General features: G+C 46.9%; 1 protein-coding gene across 15 annotated transcripts in view; it reads right to left on the bottom strand.

The window, feature by feature from the left end:
* Positions 1 to 22766, bottom strand: part of LOC138850130 (uncharacterized) — a 311379-nt gene that overhangs the window by 230912 nt on the left and 57701 nt on the right. For 5 of the 15 annotated variants that reach the window (XR_016235270.1, XR_016235269.1, XM_089334892.1 and 2 more), the window contains one exon: positions 21822 to 22207. The exons of 8 other annotated variants lie outside the window; for them this stretch is intronic. Coding sequence is in view for 3 of the 7 variants with exons in the window: in XM_089334892.1 (XP_089191018.1) it covers positions 21822 to 21939 (118 nt within the window). In the remaining 4 variants the exon portion in view is untranslated. Of the gene's footprint in view, positions 1 to 21752; positions 22208 to 22766 lie in introns of all 15 variants that reach the window. 2 more of the 15 variants (XR_016235263.1, XR_016235264.1) reach the window with 1 other exon arrangement.

Below are 22766 nucleotides of genomic sequence, written 5' to 3'. Positions count from 1 at the left end.
AGCAGCGATGTGTCCTTATTTTCAGCCATGTATGAGTACACTGTAATATTCCTCACGTTAACACCGTTCCTTCCACCTAGGCCTTTGTCTAGTTACCACCCATTTCTCTGCTCTCAGTGCCAGCAAGAATCCTGCATTTCCTACCTTCTCTGCTCTCACTCTACCTTGAAACAAGGCTGAAGCCTTATCACTTCACTGCCACCATTGTCAAGAGTGGCTTTCAGAGAGCAACGCACTGACGCACTGACGTAGGGCACCACTCCCTCCTTGAAGCATTTTCATTCGGCTTCCAGAACAACGCTCCATTCCGATTGTCCTCCACGCCTCACCAGTCATCTTTCTCCATGTTTTTGCTCCTTCTTATTAAGCTCTCTGAACTTAAAACCACACAGTGTCCCAAGCTTGGCACTGAGAATTCTCGTCTGTCTACATCTACTTCCTAGGTGAGCTCATCCATTATCACGCATTTTAGTGGCATCTACATTTCAATGACTTCGAATATATGTCTCCAGGCTGGCCATGAATCCAATTCTCTGCTTGACATCTCTGGTTGTTTAATACACATCTCCAACTGAAGGCCACCACCAAGCACTTACTTCCACCCCTGCCACCCATACAATCCTGCCTTTCCTAAGAGCACACCAAGTTCTGTAAATTATAGTCACATCACTCCAAGTTTGGAGCCCAAATCCTTGGAAGCACCTTTCTCTCAATAGTATCTGCAATCTGCTAGTACAATCTTTTCACCCCTTCCCAATGTGTTCAAACTCCAATTGCTTTTCACCTCTATTTTTTAACAACTTGGCCCAAGCCACAATCATCTCTTCTCTCAGTGATCCCAACCATCTCCCTGCACCCTGCTATCTGTTCTGTGCACAGCAGCCCTAAAACATGATGCACATATCAGGCCCCCAAAACCATCTGTCACTTCATGGTACTCCTCTGCTCAGAATAACCGAAGGACTCAGCTACCCCTGCATCACGTGGTAGCCGATTAACACCTTGCAGCCCTCACCTCCCACCACTCTTCCCTTAAGCGGGCCACTCCAAATTCCTTGGTCTGCTGAGCTTACACCAGGACCTCTGTGCTTGTGGTTCTCTCCATTTGCAATGCTCTCCCCCCATTCATGCTCACCGTCTACCTAGCACCCTTGCAGATCCTGCTCCAAGGTCTCCTTGTTTCTGAGACCTTCCCTGAGCCCCGCATACCCAACAGTAGCCTCTGCCACCTCATTGTTCTCCACAGCACTAGGTATCACTGGGCACACGTGCAGTCATACACAGCAAGTGTTTCCATAGTCACAAAAATACCAGTTGTAAGTTTACCTATTATCTCTCTCTTCCCACTAGAACGTAAGCTCCAGGGAGACACACTGTTTTGTATCCCAGTGTCTAAAACTACGTCTGGCACATAGTAGGAACCCAATTCCTATTTACTGAATGAATGAGTTAATGGTTTCTGCTGCACACACAGTACAATGTCTTCCTCCCTACTCTCCACCTCGTCACGATTTGCTTGTGAAACAGAATAAACTATCATCACCCATATGCATACTTCATAGTGATGTCTTCCTCTACTGGAATTTTTTAGCAAATTATTGTGGAGTCCCTTTCACTTGGTAAAGCATGTTTTGCTTAGCTCCCTAATCAGACTGTTATTAATTTCTCATTATATTGGATAAGTAGAATAAAAGATACTTGGCTTTATCTACAAACTGCACTTAAATGTGTCTGGCTTGAGGGAAGACCATCTAAAGTATTCATCAGCATGTTTTTTGTCTTAAATGATTTTTTTAAAATCATTTATCAGAAAATTTAGTTATCTTTAATCTTGACTAACCCTGGTAACAGAGGCAGTTCTATTTAGTAAATCTAATTCATGTTGGGTGTGTTTTCCTATTTCTTGTTTATTAAGGAAGAGGTTGTAAATAATGCTCCTCTCAGATGCTGTATTTACCCCAAATGAGCAGAACTGGCAAGAAAGACAGAAGTGGTGGAACTTGAACTATTATTTTGACCATATAGACTGTATCTAGCAGATACAATAGACCTATCTAGTAGATACACTACACTTATTTTTCTTTAAGAATACGGGACACCCATGCCCCAGGTCAATTTCAGCATCACAGAACTATACTGACTGAAGTCCAAACAACTTACAATTTGTAATCAGATAGAATTGATTCTTTTAATTTTCAGCTGGCAAGTAATAACCTCCCTGTTGACACCAACGGAAAAAATAAAGCCAAACAAACAAGCTCTGTCCACTTGGCAGGAAGCATTTACGTGCATCTATAATGCAGATAAGTTTGTTTGAGCATGCAGACAGCTTTCTAGACCATCAGAGATAGGACCTTAATTGAACCCCAAGCCTGAAGCATCTCTCCTGGGGTGTGGATGACTGATAACACGGAGCAGGCAGAGAGAGTATAGATTTATTGAGAAACGCAGGTCGCAAGCAGCAGGGTGTTAGAGTCTTTCCTCTGCATCAAGGTTTAAAAGGAGGAGCTTGGGTTCATGCTTCGGGAGGAAAATCTAACTGCTGGGGAAAAAAAGAGAAATTTTCTACATCACAGGTGGTTGGCATTTTTAACATTTCGTTTCAAAAGCAAAAGCCCCGCCCTTTCCACAAGCTGACTACACTTGCTTTTAATACTCTCCACATGGGAGACTTCAGTGATTTTTAATTTAAAGAAAATGAGTCCTTTACCAACAGCTTGATAACCTTTCCCGTGGGAACAACAGAAAAAGGTCTCCTGCTCACGGGGCTAATGAGCACTATCTAACAGCCCCTTTCTATCTCGGAGTAAATGCGTCTTTATTAACAGGCATTATCTAGGATGCGCTTCTATACCACCGGCTTCAAGAATAACCTTTTCACAAAGTGAATAAATAAACCATAATGGGTTCCTTGCCCTTCACTAAGCAAAATATCAAAGACTTCTCCAAGTGCAGAGGTTAAGTAACTCTTTTATTTACTAATGATAAAGTTAATTGTGTGAAACCTCCATCTACCATGTCAGAAAAAGAATTTTTCTTTTGACTAACACTTGCCCATCATCGTGATTTTTATGAAAAACTGCAATTCTTCCAATGAGACTTACCCTCACCTTCTACTGTTTTAACTAAGGTATGATTGCAAGCCAAATGTTGGGTGCATTCCATTTCTAACAGCTAGCTGAGAGCAGTCAATAACAACTCCTTACCAGCCCTGCTCAGAATAGCAGTTTCCATACCCATGAATAGTAAATATTCCTTATTATCCCTCTCATCAGGTCGAACTAACCAAGTGGCACAATTCTGCAGCTAATTATAAAATAGCCTATATTACAGGAGAATTAAAACAGCCAATGAGTCACTTGGAGAGCTGCCGTGGTTTTGCTAAAACTCTGCACAGCCTGCATGTGAATTTTAATATATAATTTTAATTAGGCAATGCTTCCTAGCAATGCTTCTCATTACATCAGCTCTGTGTGTGTGTGTGTGTGTGTGTGTTGTTTCCTTTTCCTTGATTACAAAGTCAAACCCTTTTAGCTGAAATTAGAAATATCTGTGTATTTAGAGAGACAACAGAGGGCTGTGTTTTGATAAGGCCTCCAGAGAAGATGGGCAGAAGCTAACTTGGAAGGCAGGCAGGCTGCCGGGCTGCTGGGCTTCACACCAGACAGCGGGCAAGGAAATCCTAAGAGGGTTTGTTACATGAGCCAGTGGGCTGAGGCAACCTTTCACATGCAGGAAACTGGAGTTAATTAAACCGTTACCAGGATCCTATCCATCATCCTAGCGTGTGCTCTATCCCCAGTCCATTTACATTTTAGAACTGAAAAAATGTTCTCAGCTCTGTTGATAAACTATGTTTACTGTGTCTATTGATTTGCTACTTTTGCATAACCTTTATGTTTTAATTATCTTATACTATTTCTGGAAGGCTCTTCAGCAGTTGCTATCTGATTAGACATTACTGGCAATTACTGAACACTAAGAGTACACCTTTTAATGGATTAATCTGCTTCGAAGTTATTAGATGACTGTAGGAGTGAAACTGCCAAGGAAAAATAATGTTGCCTTACTGAATGGCTATTTTCAAGCCCCACTTGTGCTTACTATAGGGAGCCATGCTCCCATTACTGGCCTGCTTTATACAGTGAAATGCCTGGGGAGCAGCCACAGTTTTACACAGAGCCAATCTGACAGAGTATCAACCAGACAGCCATCAATTAGATAATTAAGATACAAAGTTAACACCTGGTGAGCTTGCAGTCTGTGAACCAACTAGAGCCAGACCTTCTTCTCATGTACATGTTTTTGTCAAACGAAGCTCTTATTAAACTATAAATTACAATGGCTAAGTCTTCCTGCGTTGTCACCTAGCATCTACTGAGCCATGACAATGTGACAGAGACTGTACGGAAAGCTGACTGCATGGGGCAGCTCGTGATGGTCGGTTATGGTAGGCCCATCTTGCTCACGAAGAGACAGAAGCTCACAGAGCTTGAGTAGCTGCCTCAGTCCACAGGGCCTGAGAGCAGATTTGCAACGGGAGGTGTGGTTCTGGAACTCTGGGCTACCTTTCACCCATGGACCTCGAATGCCACTAGGAGAAAAACGACCCAGCCATGTTACGCTTCGAACACTTTAATATCCAAACCCTTACCCAGGGTTTCAATGTGAAGATCCAATTGTGCCAACTGTGCCTAAAACGTAAAACAGCTCAACCCCGATGATAATACTCAAGAAAGCTTGTGTGCGTGTATTCTATTTCAAAGAACTTGACTATTCCGAGTGAACCTCTGTAAGGACATAGAACCAAGAAAATACACACAGAATCAATTATTTATATCCTGTCTGCACTCTACAACAAAGTATGATCTTGAATTTGCTAATTTATTATTAATGTCTCAAAGGCAACTGTTAAGATTGGGAAACATAGTGTTTGTCCACCCAGTGTTTGCTGTGGTTAACAGGAACCTGGTAATAAATTTTCCCCCAACATACCCAAGGCTCTCCTGAGTTGAACCTTCCTTACTTTATGAATGTGGGGAGAAAGGGAACCCTGCACCTTTCCAGGACAAATAAAGAAGTCAGAGCCACCAAGTTTTGGGTGACACAGGATGAAGCACATCAAGTTTGCTAAGTCAAGTAAACCCCAACTGCATCCCGCAGATAGTGAGACAAGCAGAGTGACAACACAAGCCAGGCTGCAGGATCTCAAAAGCTTAACCCCACCAGAGCCACAGGACATGGGCGAAGCAGCCACACTGGGCCTTTGCTTCTCTTATTCAAGGAATAACATGTGTTGAAGATAATCTGTGGTGAGGATTAAAGGAATCACTATGTGCGAACAATTTGTAAGAGTTGCCCACATGAGTGTACATCAAAAAGTTTATGGAAAATGGAATTAAGTTTATTTTGCTGGAAAAATGTTTTGAAATCCACGCATAGCTTTTTCTTAAGGTCTGAAGACTCCTTGTGGGTAGTAAGCATGGTGTTTGTCACTGTGGTCTTAAGTAGTAGCAGCAGAGCGGTGTCCTGGGACACTGTGCTGAGCCCTTAGCAAATCCTCCAACAGTCTTAGAACTCTGACCTGCTTACTGACGTACTGAAGAAAGAACAAAGCCCAGGACAGTGGTCAGACTTCATCCTGAACCCCACTCTGTCACATCCTTTCTCTTACTTTCCTAAGTAGATACTTCAACAAGAGTACGGCTGAACACAGGGCTGGTCCTGGCTGAAACAGCCCCTAGCAGCCTTCCCCAGGCCCCCCATGGTCACTGTGCATGGGATGCGCCTTTGCTCTCTTGTCTGGTCAACATCAGGGCCACACACAACCCTTTGATCGCTCATGTGGACAAGCTGACCGCTCCCTTTCAAGGTAGCGTTAGTCTTTGGCTGGAAACTGTTGCAGGATTTGCACATCCTCCCAAGAAAGCATCCATCTCTTACCCTGCTCATGGATCACCGCCTCCCATTCACCTCTATCACCCAGACAAGGCCAAGTTCACTTATGAGCCCTTAAAACTGGCTTGCCCCCAGTAAAGCTCATTCTATTGCAATAATACTTCTACAGGGCATAAAGGTATGGTATCTGTCCTTACCCATTATACATGTCACGGCCTTACCCCAAGAACAAAAGACAAATTAATGAGAGAATTTACATAGCCTAAATTTTATGTGACAAGGGAACCCTCAGAACTGAAGACCCAAAGACACAGGGAAAGCTATTTCTACAATTACAATTAAGAACAGACAGCTATGCAGAAATGCAGGCAAGAATGATTTGAGAAAAACGCTGTAACCTAAGGTAATAGAGAGGGGAAACCCAGCCAACAAGGCCTGTCTCCGTACTGTAATGGCATCCCTTCCTCCCCCGTTGGAGGTCTTGACCCACTAGCCCAGGTAGGTCAGGCTATGTCTCTTCTGGCCAGTGCTTGCACAGAAAGATGAGAAGAGATCGGAGTGCTATTTCTGGGTTTTCCAGCTGGCTTTTGAGGACAGAGGTTCTCATTTTACTGCCTCCCCTCGGGGAAAACAGTCTCTCCTTTCTACAGCCTGCCTTGAGGCAGAGAAGGCGACAGGAGACAGGACTGAGAGTGACTTTGCTCCTGGGGTTTTTCCAGTGTCCTCCAGACGAACCCGCTGAGCACACGCGAGTGTGATGCTTGGAGGTACCCTCATCTGAGCCTCGACTGGTCCAAGGGGACGATAACCCACAGCGACTGGCCAATGCAGAGCCAAGGGACAGCCTGGTGGGCACTTTCCACCGCATCTTACAAACACCACTCATCATCTCCCTCCACCCCTGTAGCAGCCACGAGCCAGGATGATAGGAGCAGACAAAGACGGCAACCCAGGCTCCTGTGCAGCTCTGAATACCTATGGATTCCGGAAGGCACTTCCTTCTGCCAAGAGCCTCCCTTGAAAACTCCCAGAGAAGGCCCCAATTTCCCTCCTGCTGGCCCCGCTATGTCCCCAAACTTCCCTCCTCTCTGTTGGGAACACAGATGTTGCTGACAGCTGCCGCGTGCCAGCAATGCCAGCCTCCGCTCCCTCCATGTCTGACACTGTCCCTGTCCCATAAGTCACTGCGCGGCCCTCTGTGGCTGCCTCACTGAGCTGCTGGCATTTCACCGAGTGATCGTCTGTGTTAATAGTTGTGTACTCTCTTCACTGCATTTAGAAACACAGCAGGCCGGCGCCACGGCTCACTAGGCTAATCCTCCGCCTTGAAGCACCGGCACACCAGGTTCTAGTCCCGGTTGGGATGCCGGATTCTGTCCCGGTTGCCCCTCTTCCAGTCCAGCTCTCTGCTGTGGCCAGGGAGTGCAGTGGAGGATGGCCCAAGTGCTTGGGCCCTGCACCCCATGGGAGACCAGGAGGAAGCACCTGGCTCCTGCCATCGGATCAGCATGGTGCGCCGGCCGCAGTGCACCGGCCGCGGCGGCCATTGGAGGGTGAACCAACGGCAAAAGGAAGACCTTTCTCTCTCTCTCTCTCTCTCACTGTCCACTCTGCCTGTCAAAAAAGAAAGAAAGAGAAAGAAAGAAAGAAAGAAAGAAAGAGACAGACAGCAGCATATCAAAACTAGTTTTACAGAAGTTCTGCCATTACAGCTGTGCAATGAAAAATTAAATATGCCCATGTGATATATGAAAGTACTGCAGCTACAAGTGAACTTTTGGAAAAGTCTGTTTTCCTATCCTAACTATCGGGTGCCCTCAACTTTCTGGCTGAGAACCAGAGTATTATACTGCTTGTCCACCAACTGCAGAAAAGAATTAAGGAAAGGAAGAAGGGACATAGAGTAAGGCCAAATGTGAACACTAAATATTAGTTGTTTTATGACCAACCTCAATGAAAAACTAACAAAATGATTCAAACAGGTGGCTAATGCATTTTCATCAGTTCTTGCTGTTCTTTCCTCTTTTCAAGGGACCCGCTGCAGTGCTGGACAAGCACCGTCGGCTGCTCAGGGAAGGTCTGACACTCGGGCCTGAGAGACGGGGGCAGACCCCAGGCTAAGGGACCCCAGGGCAAAACCCAGCCGAAAAATGGACTGCCAACACTGGGTGATTTCCAACAACAAGGTACTCACAAGGCTTGCCACTGGCCTTACTGACAGTTCACAGAAGTCCACTGTTTCCAAAAAGGTGAGAAAGGACAGATCACCAAGGTGGATGGGATAAATCTGCATTGGCAATAAGTATGTTTCATAGTGGAGATGTGCTTCTAATGGTATTTTACATGCTAGAAGGGGAAAAAGTCATTCCAAAAGATGTGCTAAACCTCCAGGAGCTGGAGTAGGAACAAAGATTCATTAGGCCGGCACCACAGCTCAATAGGCTAATCCTCCGCCTTGCGGCGCCGGCACACCAGATTCTAGTCCCGGTCGGGATGCCGGATTCTGTCCCGGTTGCCCCTCTTCCAGTCCAGCTCTCTGCTGCGGCCTGGGAGGGCAGTGGAGGATGGCCCAAGTCCTTGGGCCCTGCATCCCATGGGAGACCAGGAGAAGCACCTGGCTCCCAGCTTCGGATCAGCGTGGTACGCCGGCTGCAGCAGCCATTGGAGGGTGAACCAACGGTAAAGGAAGACCTTTCTCTCTGTCTCTCTCTCTCTCTGTCCACTCTGCCTGTCAAAAAAACAAAAAAAAAAAAAAAAAAAAAAAAAAAAAAAAAAAAACACTAAGGGAGCCGGTGTTGTGGCGCAGTGTGTGAAGCTGCCTCCCATGATGTCAGCATCTAATCTGGGAGCCAGTTCGAAACTAGGCTGCTCCTCTTCAGATACAGCTCCCTCTAACGTGCCTTGGAAAGCAGCCCATGTGGCTGAGCCCCTGCACCCACCTGGGAGACCTGGAAGAAGCTCCAGGTTGCTGGCTTCAGGCTGGCACAGTCCCAGCTGTTATAGCCATTCGAGGAGTGAACCATGGGATGAAAAATCTCTGTCTCTACTTCTCTAACTCTGCCTTTCAATCAAATAAAAATAAATCTTTTTTTTAAAAGGGCAACATGGAAGTTCTAGAAGAAGGGAGAAGCTCTCCTTACATTGCTTTGCCTCATTTGAGCAAGAACTGGGTTAGAACTGAGTAAGAAAGCAACAGCCAGAGCTGGGCTGTTAGCAACTCACTTTGCAATGACGACATCCAGAGCTCATCCCAGGTCTCTGGTCCCTCACCTGAGACTTAGCCCAACAGCAGGGAGCCAGGTAACTGCAAAGCTTCCCAACAGGCAGGGCACCTCCTGCTGAAGCATAAATGAGCCTAAGAGTGGGACACTTGTCAATCACATTAGATTCACATCCGCACATACCGGAACTGAAAATAAGTTACTCTTGATTCTCAGGATAAATCTGAAGGAAATATTGAGCTTGTAATAGGCCTGTTTAACCTAACTCCCAGTTCTCCAGGGACACACACACACTCCTTCTCTCTCCTCTGCCTTTGCAAATCCAACAGCATAGAAACAGGACTCCACCAATCAAGCTCCTCCTGACCTACATATAAATCTTCCCCCAAAACCAGTCAGGACCAAGAAGAGTTAAGACCCTAACTACCAAAGATCCCCCTCCCACCTCCCACTGCCCTGTTAGGGACTTCTCCCACCTGCAGGCCTGTGTGGAATAGCCCCGTGAGACCAATGTGTGAACTTTCCAGGATGGCAGCAGTGAGCAGCCACCACCATTTACAGCAGGTTCCGGCACAGAACAGAAAGCTGGGGGCAACTCAAAGCTGAGGGGGAGGAGCTGAACTCCAATACAGGTGCAGCTGGCAAAGCCACTGGCAGAGCATGTGGTAGAATGAGAAGGCCATGCCAAGATGGCTGCTGGAACATGAGCATCAGTTACTCAGGAATGGCTTCGAAACCCACCTGGCAACAGAACCTGGCAACAGGCTGTGATTGGATGGAAACCACATGGCAACCAAGCCTGCCTGGCAACAGGCTGTGATTGGATGGCTTCAGATAGTGCCTGGCAACAGGCTGTGATTGGTTAGGGCATAAACTGTCCCTTGACTGGATTGGCTGCTTTGGCTATATAAGCTGCTGTGCCAACTGAAATAAATGAGTCCGCAGGCTGCTTGCCTCTGGCCTGCTTTTACCTGACTCCCAGGGTCTGTGTGGTGACTCCATGCCTCTTGCCCCCACCATGCTCCTCCTCTCAGAAAGAATCCACCTTAACAAGAGGGGGGCCAGCGCCACGGCTCAATAGGCTAATCCTCCGCCTTGCAGCGCTGGCACCCTGGGTTCTAGTCCTGGTTGGGGCGCCAGTTCTGTCCCTGTTGCTCCTCTTCCTGTCCAGCTCTCTGCTGTGGCCAGGGAGTGCAGTGGAGGATGGCCCAAGTCCTTGGACCCTGCACCCGCATGGGAGACCAGGAGAAGCACCTGGCTCCTGGCTTCGGATCAGCGCGATGCACTGGCCGCGGCGGCCATTGGAGGGTGAACCAACGGCAAAGGAAGACCTTTCTCTCTGTCTCTCTCTCTCACTGTCCACTCTGCCTGTCAAAGAAAAAAAAAAACAAAAACAAAAACAAGAGGGGGTAGCCTCCATGCCTCCCTGATGCTGTGAGAGAACAAGATCAGGGGTGGAACCCTTTCCCATCGTGCTGCCTCCTTTGTGCAGGTGCACTACCCCTCAAGGAGCCTTGTCTGGCTTCCCTACTGACCTCAATGCCTGGTTGCAGGTGAGTCGAAGAAGCTGGGGTAGGCAGCACAAGGCCTTGGGGTCTGAATTGTCACCGTGTCTGCTGCTCCCAGGCAGCCTTGGTTGTATCACCGCCTTCTCCCCGTGCTTCCAGCTCCTTGTGCTGGCATCTGCAGGACTTCTGGGGCTCTACAGGGACAATCGCAGCCTTCGTGAGGATCTAGATTTCTGTGCTCCCCATAACCAAGCTCACAGGTGGGCCTTTATAGTTCAGCAGGAATCACACCCAGTTCTCAGCCTCCCTGGCCACCTCTGCTTTACGCTTCTTCTCAACATACAATTAAAGACCCTGCACCAACACAAGGCACTCTCAGCTTCCACAGGCAGGAAAGCTGGTATGGCAGGACCTGCTTCCTGTCTTTTTGGATGTGGGTCATTTTAAAATTTTTCGTTGACTCAGTAATTGTACAACATATGTATACAGTGTGCAATGATCCAATTAGAGTAATTAGCATATCCATCACCCTAAATAGTTACTATTTCTTTATGCTGGGAACATACAAAATCCTCTCTCCTGGCTAATGTGAAATCTACAGTGGGTTACCGTTCACTGAAGTCATGCTACTATGATTGGGATACACTAGAACTTATTCCTATGATCGAACTCTAGTTTTGTTCCTGTTCACCAACCTCTCCCACTTACCCCCTGCCTGCTCCCAAGCTCTCTACTGGAGTGAGAATATGGCCTCACTGAGGGCCAGCTTCCAGGCATACCCCTCCCCTCCATAACCCCTTTGTAGGCATCTGTTCTCCCAGACTCTGCAATGCTATCTGAAGCCAAGCCAGCTTGGGGCACCAGGCATATGGCTGCAATTCTGTCCTGTTTCCCCAGGTTACCTTGGTGCCACTTGAGTTCTCCCTGTCTCCTCTCTGCCCATCTCTCACTACTTGGGTTGAGGCGTGATGCTGACCAGACTTCCACTAGGTCTGGCTGGCACGGCTCATGGGCACAGGGTGCCATCATGCAAACAGCACCGGTTCTCAGCTTAATTAATCCAGATCCGTTCAGGAAGGTGACCTCACAACCAGTCTGTCTGCCCACCAAGGTCAGCCTCCCCTCCCAGAGGGGCAAACCCTCTGCATTGAGGGTTTGGAGATGCAGCCCCTCCAGTTTCTAACTGCAACCGTGACCTTGACGCCTCGCACGCACTAATCATTGAGAAAGCATCTCTTCCTAACGTGATGTGTCACAGTGCCTGCATCACCACGCCAGCTGGGAGGACTTGATGCTCCCTGTGACAGGGGTTGGAACTGGTGAAAAAGCAGCTATACTTACCAAGGCTGGGTTTCCCTCGAGGCGGGGAGCAGCACCAAGTGTGGGTGCCTTACCCAGCAAGCTGTGGGTCCAAGCAGACCTTCCTGTGTATTCGTCCTCCCGAGGGGAAGAGTGACCCCCAGACCACGGTTCCCTGCACCACAGAGTTTACACTCACCAAGCTGCTTGGACAGGCTTCTCTGGGGACAGAGTCCACACCAGCACTCTGTTTTGCAGGCCCCTTGCCTTGCTATCAGTATGTAAATTCTCTCTCTGCTTTTTTTTCCCCACTTTTTCCAGCCCACCCCCTCCTAGTGGATGTCTGTCACCTGTCTCCCTCAAGGTCACAAAGATGTGATTCAAGTGCACTTCACTCTCCTCCCCTAACAGCAGACTGCCTCCTACAGCCCTGACGGCTGTCCCACCTCTGCTGTCCCAACCCAGGGTCTGTTTCAGTCATAGGCAACTGCATTTCCCCAGTGGCCGAAGAGGAACAGCATGCAGGGGAACAACGAGTCCATCGCGACCACGGGCGTCACCTTCGGCTTCCCCACCGCGAGCTGAGCTGCCTCTTCTTACACAGCTGACACACCCATCACGGGACCCAGCAGATGCCACATACCCAGAACATGGGTGTCTAAGTGCTAGGAAATTCAGCAGTCCAGTCCCTGCCCCCCACTCCTCCCCACGTTTATTCCACAAAGCCTGGGAGAGCATTCTTCTCCTGCTAAATGGATTTGGTCTAACTGCCTAATTCATTATGCTAAAACCATGAAGCAATTTCCTGTTCAAAGCCCGGTGCACAGGCTCTCGGTTGTCAACTATTTGAATTTCAGATTAGAAATGTGTTCATTTGGAGAGCTTGAAAGGAAAGCTTTGTCGGCAGCCGGCTTTCTGCTTCACCAGCAGCCAAGCGACTTCTCACCAGCAGACACCAGGCAACCTGTGGTGCTCAACTTCGGACTGTCTCGAAACACACACCCCTCTGGCCAGGGCTCAGGTAATTCCCCCCACTGATGCTTTCCAACACACTCGGCCAACGGTCCAGACTCTGCGGCCTCCACTCCACACCCTCCCCCTGGAGCCAGCATCACGTGTCCCAGTGTTTTAAAATGAGGGGAGCTGTGTTTCTGTCACAATATCCCCCGGCACAGATTAGCTCTGCTAGTAACAGGGCTGTGTGTTACACAGCAGTGAACAGAAGGGGGGGCTGTGATTGTGTCAGCTTCCTGCTTGTCACTCTGATCACAGACTCTGTGGCACCATCCTCTCCACCTGCCCTTATCACTAACCACCCCCCACCCTGCCATGGATCTTAGAAAAACCTAGGGGCTGGCACTGTGGCATAGTAGGCTAAGCTGCCAGTGGCCAGCATCCCATATAGGCGCCGGTTGGTGTTCCGGCTGCTCCTCTTCTGATCCAGCTCTCTGCTATGGCCTGGGAAAGCAGTAGAAGATGGCCCAAGACCTTGGGCCTCTGTACCCACATGGGAGACCCAGAAGAAGCTCCTGGCCTCCGATCTCCTGGCTCCAGCCATTTCAGCCATTTGGGGAGTGAACCAGAGGATGGAAGACCTTTCTCTCTGCCCCTCCCTCTCTGTCTGTAGTTCTACCTCTCAAATAAATAAAATCTAGAAATAAAGAAATGAAGAAAGAAACATACACAGCTGCTCAGAAGCCAAGAGATCATTGATTTGACCTCAACAAAGTGCAGGGGTGGGTGGGCAGGCAATGCCCTATCACAACAAGATAGCAAAACAAAAACTAGGCCAGTGCTGTGGGGCAGCAGGTTAAGCCACCGTCTGCAATGCCGACATCTCACACGGGCAGCGACCAAGTCCCAGCTGCGCCACTTCTGATCCAGCTCCCTGCTAATGCATCTTCGAGAGCAGCAGAGGCTGGCTCAAGTGTTTGGGCCCCAGCACCCGTATGGGAGACATGCAGGAAGCTCCTGGCTTTGGCCTGGCCCAACCCCTGTTATTGCAGCAATTTGGGGAATGAACTAGCAGATGAAAGACCCCTTTCTCTCTGACGCTCCTTCTCTAATAGACACTTGATTGGCTCATAATCATAGAAGTCCTGACATTGGGTAGAAACTCAAGCAACCACTTACTACTCAAAGTTTTACAAGATTGAAGCTTCAACATTCTGCCACATTGTCACAATGTGGTATTGTGATTCCCCTGTGACCATCTATTTATAGTCAGTAGGTATTTATTGAGGCATCTTGTATTCAGTCAATCTATCTCTTACTTCTCATATCATCACACAGTTTCGCGGGCTGCCTCTGCCATGAGTGACTGACATTTGCTTAGTGCCTTATGGTTTTCAAAAAGCTCCCATCAGCATTACCTTACTTCACCCTAACAGCTCAGTCACATCCCAGCCCACACCAGACAAGCAAGGACAAGCTCTTAATGGTTCTACAGCCTCAGTGCAACTGCATTTCATGGGAAGGGATTTCTAACACAGACCTGTGGCTGTAAATTTCCTGGATGTGTTCATTAGTTCCCCCGCTCTCAGCTCCTGAATAGGGATAAGCTATCATATCCTCTCAGGGTCTTATTTTGAGGCCAAAGAGGCGAGAGCAATGGACAGCCTTGTGTCTGTTTGGCTGATCCCAAAGCACGGAACCTGTGTGTGTGTGTGTGTATGCAGTGACTACGTTGCTAAGTAGTTTTAGTATGTCCATTGTTTTTACTTAGAAATCAGTAGTCTATGTAGATGCAAACTACAAATTAAATGTAATTATGCAAAAGAAAAATTGGACGTTTATAATTTAGGTTTTTGATGTATTTATTTTATTTGAATGGGGAAGGGAGAGACAGACAAAGAGATCGACCTTCTATCTGTTGGTTCACTCAACAAATGCCTGAAGAATCCAGGGTGGGCCAGGCTGAAGATTCCATTCAGTCCCCCATGTGAGAGAAAAGGGCCCAAGTACTACAGCCATCATCCACTGCCTCCCGGGATGTGCACTTGCACGAGTCTTGAATTGGAAGTGGAGCCCAAGACTCTGACCAGGCACTCTAGCAAGGAATGTGGGCATCCCAGGCATATCAACCAGTGCACCCAACACATGCCCACACATTTTTTGATCAATAGTAGCCAATCTGCCAACCTACTGTGTAAATGTTCCAGACCTTGAAATCAAAAAAAAGTAAAACATGGGAAGTAATTAAAGGGAATTTATGAGTTACGATGTCCCGGAGTGGAATGGGACATTGAAAAAATGACCCCATTCATGGGCTTCAACTCTGTAAGCTTGGGCCTATTTTATTCTGCAAGATCATTCCTGGGGTTTATTTATCTTCCTGAATTGCCAAGTCAGCTATAGCATTTAATTCTAATTCTGATGCAAAGCACTGTACAATGATCCAATATTATAATTCTTTTCAGAGAGTGAAACCCTAACCTTATACTTTGATATATGAAAGACAAAATGTCTCAACTACACAACAAAGATAGTTCCCACAATATATAGACTTTTTCAGATATGGGTGTTATCAATTTTACTCAATTTTTATGGATTCAAAATAGATGACAGATTTTTTTTCCTGTGTTTTTCATTTCATCATTATATAACCTTTGTCCTACTTTCCAAAGTTATTCTGACCTCAGTCTTTAGTTTTTTGTTTTTTTTTTTTGTTTTTTTTTTTTTTTTTTATCCTTGTGTTTGCCTTGGTCACTGTCTCCTTGGACAGACATGTTGAGGTCACACACGCACCCTGCGCCCCCAGAGCTGCCTCTCTGCTGGCAGAGCCGAGCTCGCCTTGCCCCTCCAGGACTCAAGCCACCCCCTCCCCTGAGATGCCTCCCGGAAACCTTCCCTTCAGGGCTGAGCCACAGTGGCCCTGCTGCCTGTGAACCCGGCATTTGTGAAAGCCTCATCTCTATTTTCTGTCACTATTAATATTTAATCTGCCGTGACTTTCTATCACCCTTCTTCCATTGGACTGCGGATCCCGTAAAAGCCATCAAAGCAGGCGCTTGATGCCCTATCTTGATTCCTGCAGACCAGCACAATGAACTTGAGTCTAACTCACTTTGCAGGGGACAGGCAAAGCCAGAGCAGCCATCGCAGGGGGCTGTGCCACAGCTGGGGGACAGGGACGGGGGTGCTGTGTGACAGATGGGGAAGTGAGACACTCTTTAGCCAACTTTCCCTCTCAGGTTTTCAGGGGAGTTCTACTTAAATAGAAGGGAGATAAGCGATAGGGACGGGGCCACACCGAGGTCAAAAACAGTGGAGATTTGAAATGAGAGCTGAGGGAACAAGATCTGGGGACCACCTGATGAGCGCGATAACCAGGGCTATGGCACGGCACACCAGGGGGCAGGGCTGGAGGCTCAATCTGGTGCAGGGTGGGCTGCCCGCAGGCTAGAATCCACAGCTCGCTTTGCTCTCGGCGGAGGTATAAAAACGGCGGATACTGACGGGCGCGGGCCCTGAGTGTGTGGCAAGCGAAGACATTCCTCTCCAGCTGTGCTCGGCGCTGGATGGTGACAAAGTCTCCACTCCAACTCCAGCACAGGGACTCTACGTTTCTCCTGTGAGTGCACGCACCCTGGTCTAGCACAGTTAACACATGGGAGACGAACAAGAAACCTTTAAGTGAGAGCTGAGTTCTTGGAGGAGTTTCAACAAGGGATGTGCGACCCCCAGGTGAGGCTCCGTGTGACTCCTGAAACGTTCGCATACGTGCAGCTTCTGTGCACAGCATGCTACGCCACCTCCTCCTCTAAATCCGCACCTGCGGATGCCCAACAACCGTACACAATTTCAAGAGATCATCAGATGAGCAAAGCTTTTTGCTTTTAACTATTTTCCAAGCTTAATATATTAAATACCTATAAACCTTGACAAATAGAGGGGATTAATACAGATACAAGTCCAATATTTAGTTTCCACCGGTACAGTTGCCAGGCAACCACCACACTACAACACACAAGACTGTCATGATGGATCAATCTGCCTCTCCTTTAACCCATTTTCTGCCAAAATGAAAAGCTATGCAGGCAGCAATGTCACTTAAAAGGCTGCTTCCTCCAGGCCCTCTCGCTGCCTAAAGTTGCACAGTACCCTGGAGCTGGCAAAAATGATTCTACTAGAATCATCGGAATATTCCATTTTAGTACAGAAAGTGGCCTTATGTTAAGAAAAGTCTGTGCCTGAAAAGATAACACAGATTATTAAACTTTATAATTAACAATATAAATTATCTGTGATAAATTAACACAAGACATCAGGGGTCTCACAGCACAATAGGTGCTGTCGAATTCATACTCTGGTTACTGCTCAGTTTTCTTCATGGTAATTTCATCCATACCACTCACAGAATGACAATTTTATATCGTAAGAGGTCCCTTGGTAGTAGATATTAATTTATAATAGAAGGAAGCAGCAGGCAGAATTTTTTTGTGCCCTTTGCCAGTAAAACACACAAACTGCTCCCCAGAGGCACATAGAGTTATATATTAAAGCATTAGTGATGGCACTAGAGTTAATAAGAGATATAATACACAATACAACCATATAGAATATATATTAACAATCCACAAAAAGATACCATACATCTAAAAGGGAAGCTTCCAGGACCACTTGTGTGCGCTGCTTCTTTGTGGCTGAAAAAAAGCCCAGTCTCAGAAAACAGGTGATGCACCCTCAGTGGGACTGACAATTATCTGAGGTCAGGTATCTGGAAACTGTTTTTTCCCACTGAAGCATAAAACATAAAGCCTTCTATTGTTGTCTTTGTCAACCATAATAGAACTGCCAGTAACCAAGGGATAAAAATAAATGTTTCCAAAGTAATAGAGAGCATTAAGCTAGATTAGTGGTTTGCATACTTCCTAACATGACTCCTATTCCACATGTAACATGTTTTCCATTTGGCTCCCCAAAATGAAAAATGAGTAATACTTCTACTCCAGGCTATTAAGACAGACTAATTTGGAACTATTTAAGAGACCTTTGTACTCTGATCGGGATCCAGACATAATCTTACATAAAACAAACATTTTACAAATCTATCCTTTCTAAATTAAGAACTCTGAAATACTTTCCTAAAATCCTTTTCCAATGAGAAAGAGATCATTCCACACTTAGGAGCTCAAAAAGCACTTAATGCCCTAGAAGTTAAATGGCATATGAAAAGTCACTTGATAAAAATCCTGGCAGAGGCTAGCACAAATCAGGTACACTCCTTCAAAACAAGCTGCACTTTCAGTAATGGGCTAGAGTTCCTTCCATACTCCTGGAGACTAACAAGGTGTTTGTCCCAAACTAATAAATTAAGTCTCCTTTACAAGTATGGGCTGGTCGAAAAGCACAGTGCTAATAAGACCCAAGTTCACAAGTGCTATCCTTGGATAGACCAATTACAGCCAAAACAGAAATGGCGCCAGGACAGGCTTCTTCTCACTGAAACACATGTTTCTTATTTGAACTTTTTTTTGACAGAGTTAGACAGTGAGAGAGAGACAGAGACAGAGACAGAGAGAAAGGTCTTCCCTCCATTGGTTCACCCCCCAAATGGCCACTGTGGCCGGTGCAGCACCGATCTGAAGCCAGGAGCCAGGTGCCTCTCCTGGTCTCCCATGGGGTGCAGGGCCCAAGGACTTGGGCCATCCTCCACTGCACTCCCGGGCCACAGCAGAGAGCTGGCCTGGAAGAGGAGCACCTGGGACAGAATCCGGCGCCCCGACCGGGACTAGAACCCCATGTGCCGGCGCGACAAGGCGGAGGATTAGCCTAGTGAGCCGTGGCGCCAGCCTGAACATTTATTAAAATAGGATAGTGTTTCTTCTTCTTCCTTATCTCCTTCTGGTCAAATAATACATTAAACCACTGCAGCCGTCATATCAGCAACAGAACGTTGACCCCAATTTCCAGTCTCAGTCCGGATTTGCCTTCGCAGCTGCATGTGCCGTCTCCAGCATCTTCCTGGTTGGAGCTCACTCAATGTGCCGCTGGCAACTGGAGACATTTCCCCTCCACTCGCATCATCATCCCCCCTTACATTTTTATTTTTTACAGTTAAAAAATTCTGATAGTAACACCTGCCTCAGAGTTGCCCTCAAGATTAATGAGATCTCTAGTTTACTGTCAGATAGTAGGTAGTCAACTGTGTTAGCTGCCATTGTCAATAGTACTGTTACTAATTAAACCTCAAGCATGGCTGACCCTTTCTACTTTCCAACTGTACTCGTCCCAAATGCCTCTTTCATCTCTCCCTCACAACTGATGTCGTGCAGCTTTCCTTATCTCTGCCCTGACCACTACACAAATTTCATTTCTCTAGCACCACATTCTGTTCTGTTGCCACCACTGCTATTTTTTCCGTAGCATAAATCACACTGTATAAATACCCTGCTTAATAATCTTCTCGTCTGTGGGATCCAACCCAAAGTCCCTGGCTGACAGGCAATACTCTTACCAAAGGGACCTGGTCCAGCTGCTCCAGCTCCCTGACGCATTCCAGAAGGTCCCTCGGCATTCTTCAATCTTTCCTGCCTCCGTGCCTTTGCACACCCTGTTCTCTCTGCTCTCCCCATTTCTCTCCTCAGTGCGCTGGCTGCCCTCGGTTTCCACCAACTCCAGCAGGATCCACCTCGTTCTGCTGAGCCATCCTCATCGCTCCCGGGTGCCGACTGGTGAGGCCCAATTGCCAGGATGGGTTTCACTATCCATGTCTTATTCGGTGCCACCAGTGGGAGCACCTGCAAGCGCCGGCAGAGACCGGAGTCACCGCATCTCCTCCTCTAGCTCCAACCTTGCACTTTGCCATCTCAGATGGAGGCAGCATCCCTCCCAAACAGATTCTGTCTGGTGGCCCCTCCTCTGCAGCTGCTGCCCCAACCAGAACTCAGTCAACACCTGTGCTGCCCAACCAGAAACTTAACCTCCAGGCCAAGTGTCAGTCCCAGCAGAGGACATTTTGATCTCAATTTTTTTTTTTTTTTTTTTGACAGGCAGAGTTAGAGAAAGAGAGAGAAAAGTCTTCCTTTTTCCATTGGTTCACACCCAAAGTGGATGCTATGGCCGGCGCGTTGCGGCTGGCATGCTATGCCCATCCGAAGCCAGGAGCCAGGTACTTCCTCCTGGTCTTCCATGTGGGTGTAGGGCCCAAGCACTTGGGCCATCCTCCACTGCACTCCCTGGCCACAGCAGAGAGCTGGCCTGGAAGAGGAGCAACTGGGACAGAATCCAGCGCCCCGACCGGGACTAGAACCCGGTGTGCCAGCGCTGCAGGCGGAGGATTAGCCTAGTGAGCCGCGGCACCGGCTTGATCCCAAAATTTTATAAGCAATGATCAACTCACCTATTGGGTTGTATTAATACACATGCAATGCAAATTAAGATTGATTTAAGTATAATATATACAACAGGATTTGTGAAAAATTTTGTGAAGAATGTAGACTACCTCACTAATATTTTCTTCATATGAATTACTTGCTGAAATTTTACCTATTTCTGAGAAAGTGTTCATAGAATTGCATTATTTACATATTTTACATTACTTTACATGTACATATAAATATGTACATATGTATATGAGATCTTATTCACTGTTTTAACAACCCTAGAAAAAGCTTTTGACATTAACCATGTGTGAGAGCCCATAGGACAGAGCTGAGTTTTGGAGCCTAGATTTATTGACTCTACAATTGGTTTTCTTTTAAAAACTCATGCTCTATGTCTGCCCTGGGTCATGTGATTCCCAAGCATCTACACAACTCTATTGCATTTATCATGTGATATTTTGCGTATTTTCCTTACTTTTATTATTTATTATTTAAGTGGCAGTTCTACCAGATGCCACTTCACTGTCCCAGTGTGGGCCAGGCTGAAGCATAGAGTTGGGAATTCAATGCAAGTCTCCCAGCAGAGTGGCCGAGACCCAACCACCGGAACCCATCCTCTCTGCCATGAGAGTGCACATTAGCAGGAAGCCGGAATTAGAAGCAGAACTGGGCCTTGAACCCGATCTCCCAAAAATGGGTTGTGGGCATCCCAAGTGGCAAGTTAACCCCATGGAATTATTCTGTAAACTGTGACTTCTTAATCATCTTTGCTTCCTTCCAATCTAGCACAAAGCCTGGCATCCGATACTTAATGACAGACACACAAACCATGGGGCAAGTGGGTCCATCACTTCCCTTGCTTTTCAGCAAAGACAACATGATGCACCCTGGACTGGGATGCTGGACACAGCAGCATCCTCTGCTGTTCCACGAGGCCACGGAGCACTTCAACGGCAGCTCGACTGTACCGTACACGCAACAGGACTTACGGTGAAAATTACCATCCTGCTGAAAACAAGATTGTAGAGTATCCCGTTAACATTTGCTTCACATGGCCAGCATCATAGCACATGGGGGTTAAGTCATAGCTTGCAACACTGTCAGATCATGGCAGAGTCCAGACTCCCCCACTTCAGATGCAGTTCCCTACCCAGGAAGCAGCAGACAAGGACTCAAGGATTTGGGCCACTGCCACCCCCAGCAAGAGGACTGCCTGGAGTTCAAGGGTGTAGCTTCAGCCTGGCCCAGCCCCGGCTGTTGGGGCCATCTGGGGAGTGAACCACGAGGTGGAGGATCTCAATCTCTCTAACTCTTTCAGATAAATAAATCTTAATAAATAACTGAATAGATAATTTGAGAAAATGTTTTCTTCACATGAATTATCTGGTGAAAGAACATTTTATATGAATTAGGTTAAATACATTATTTAAACTAATTTTACATTTCTTTTTACCTTTTTAACACAACAACTAGAAAATTCAAACACACACATAACTCACCCTAAATTTCTCCTGGTTGGTGCTGGGCTACACAGATGATTAAGTCACTAATAAATCAGCTTAACTGACCTTGCTTAATCTTGTGTGACGGGCAGCAAATAACTCTTGATTTCTTCATTCCTTGGTAAAACCAAGAGCAAGGTCTACTAAGGCAGTGTTCTTGAACTTTGACGTAAGCACAATTCATCGGCAGACCTCTTGTGAGAATGCAGATTCCAATTCTGCATGTCAGGGATGGCCTGGGAGTCTGCGTTCCTAATAAACCCCAGGGGATGCTGATGCTGTAGTACTGGACCCACTGTGCGCAGCCAGGGCCTGAGGCACTCCAGGCTCTGACACAGGTGCAGGCAGATGGCTGTTCATTCACCCAAGAAAAGCCGGCTTTTAAGAAGTCCGATTGCTTCTCTCAACCTCTGGTTATTACATTCAGGCCGGAGAGTGTGATTTTCCCAAACCTACAGCAGGAGGTACCACACTATTAATAACAGTGCTTTTAAAAGGCAACAAAGTTTTACATTTGGCTAATCAAAGAACATGCAGATATACACCACTGCTTATCTGAACATATTATAGTTTAAACACTCAGCCATGCTTCTGGGGATGTTAGGAGAAATGAGCTAGACCTAAGATGGGCTCTGAAATCTGGCATACTGGCACACGTTAGCGACTATGTCTCTACTTCCTCCTACATGCCTGGAGTCCCCGCTCACGATTTCTACAGCTCAGTACGTTTTTTACATGTGAAAAGAACACCTCATACAATAACATACATACAAAGCAAAGCAGGCCAGAAATGACATCATGAAACCCAAAAAGCGGCCACCACAGCTAGAGCAGTAACAAGAGTTTTCCACACTGTCAAACACCTAACCAGATATGTCAAAACACTACTAAGAGGACACGGAGGAGCTGGCAAGCCACTCTGAGGAGCAGAAATGTCTCTGCTGAGTTGTAATGAAAATCTTGCTGTTGGAAGAGCAGAGTTTCACAGGGAAATATTTTGTAGACTTAGTA

Source organism: Oryctolagus cuniculus, chromosome 6, assembly GCF_051225735.1.
Source record: "Oryctolagus cuniculus isolate XC-2025 breed Fujian yellow rabbit chromosome 6, ASM5122573v1, whole genome shotgun sequence".
Lineage (NCBI taxonomy): Eukaryota > Metazoa > Chordata > Mammalia > Lagomorpha > Leporidae > Oryctolagus > Oryctolagus cuniculus.
This window is presented reverse-complemented; position numbering and strand designations above follow the sequence as displayed.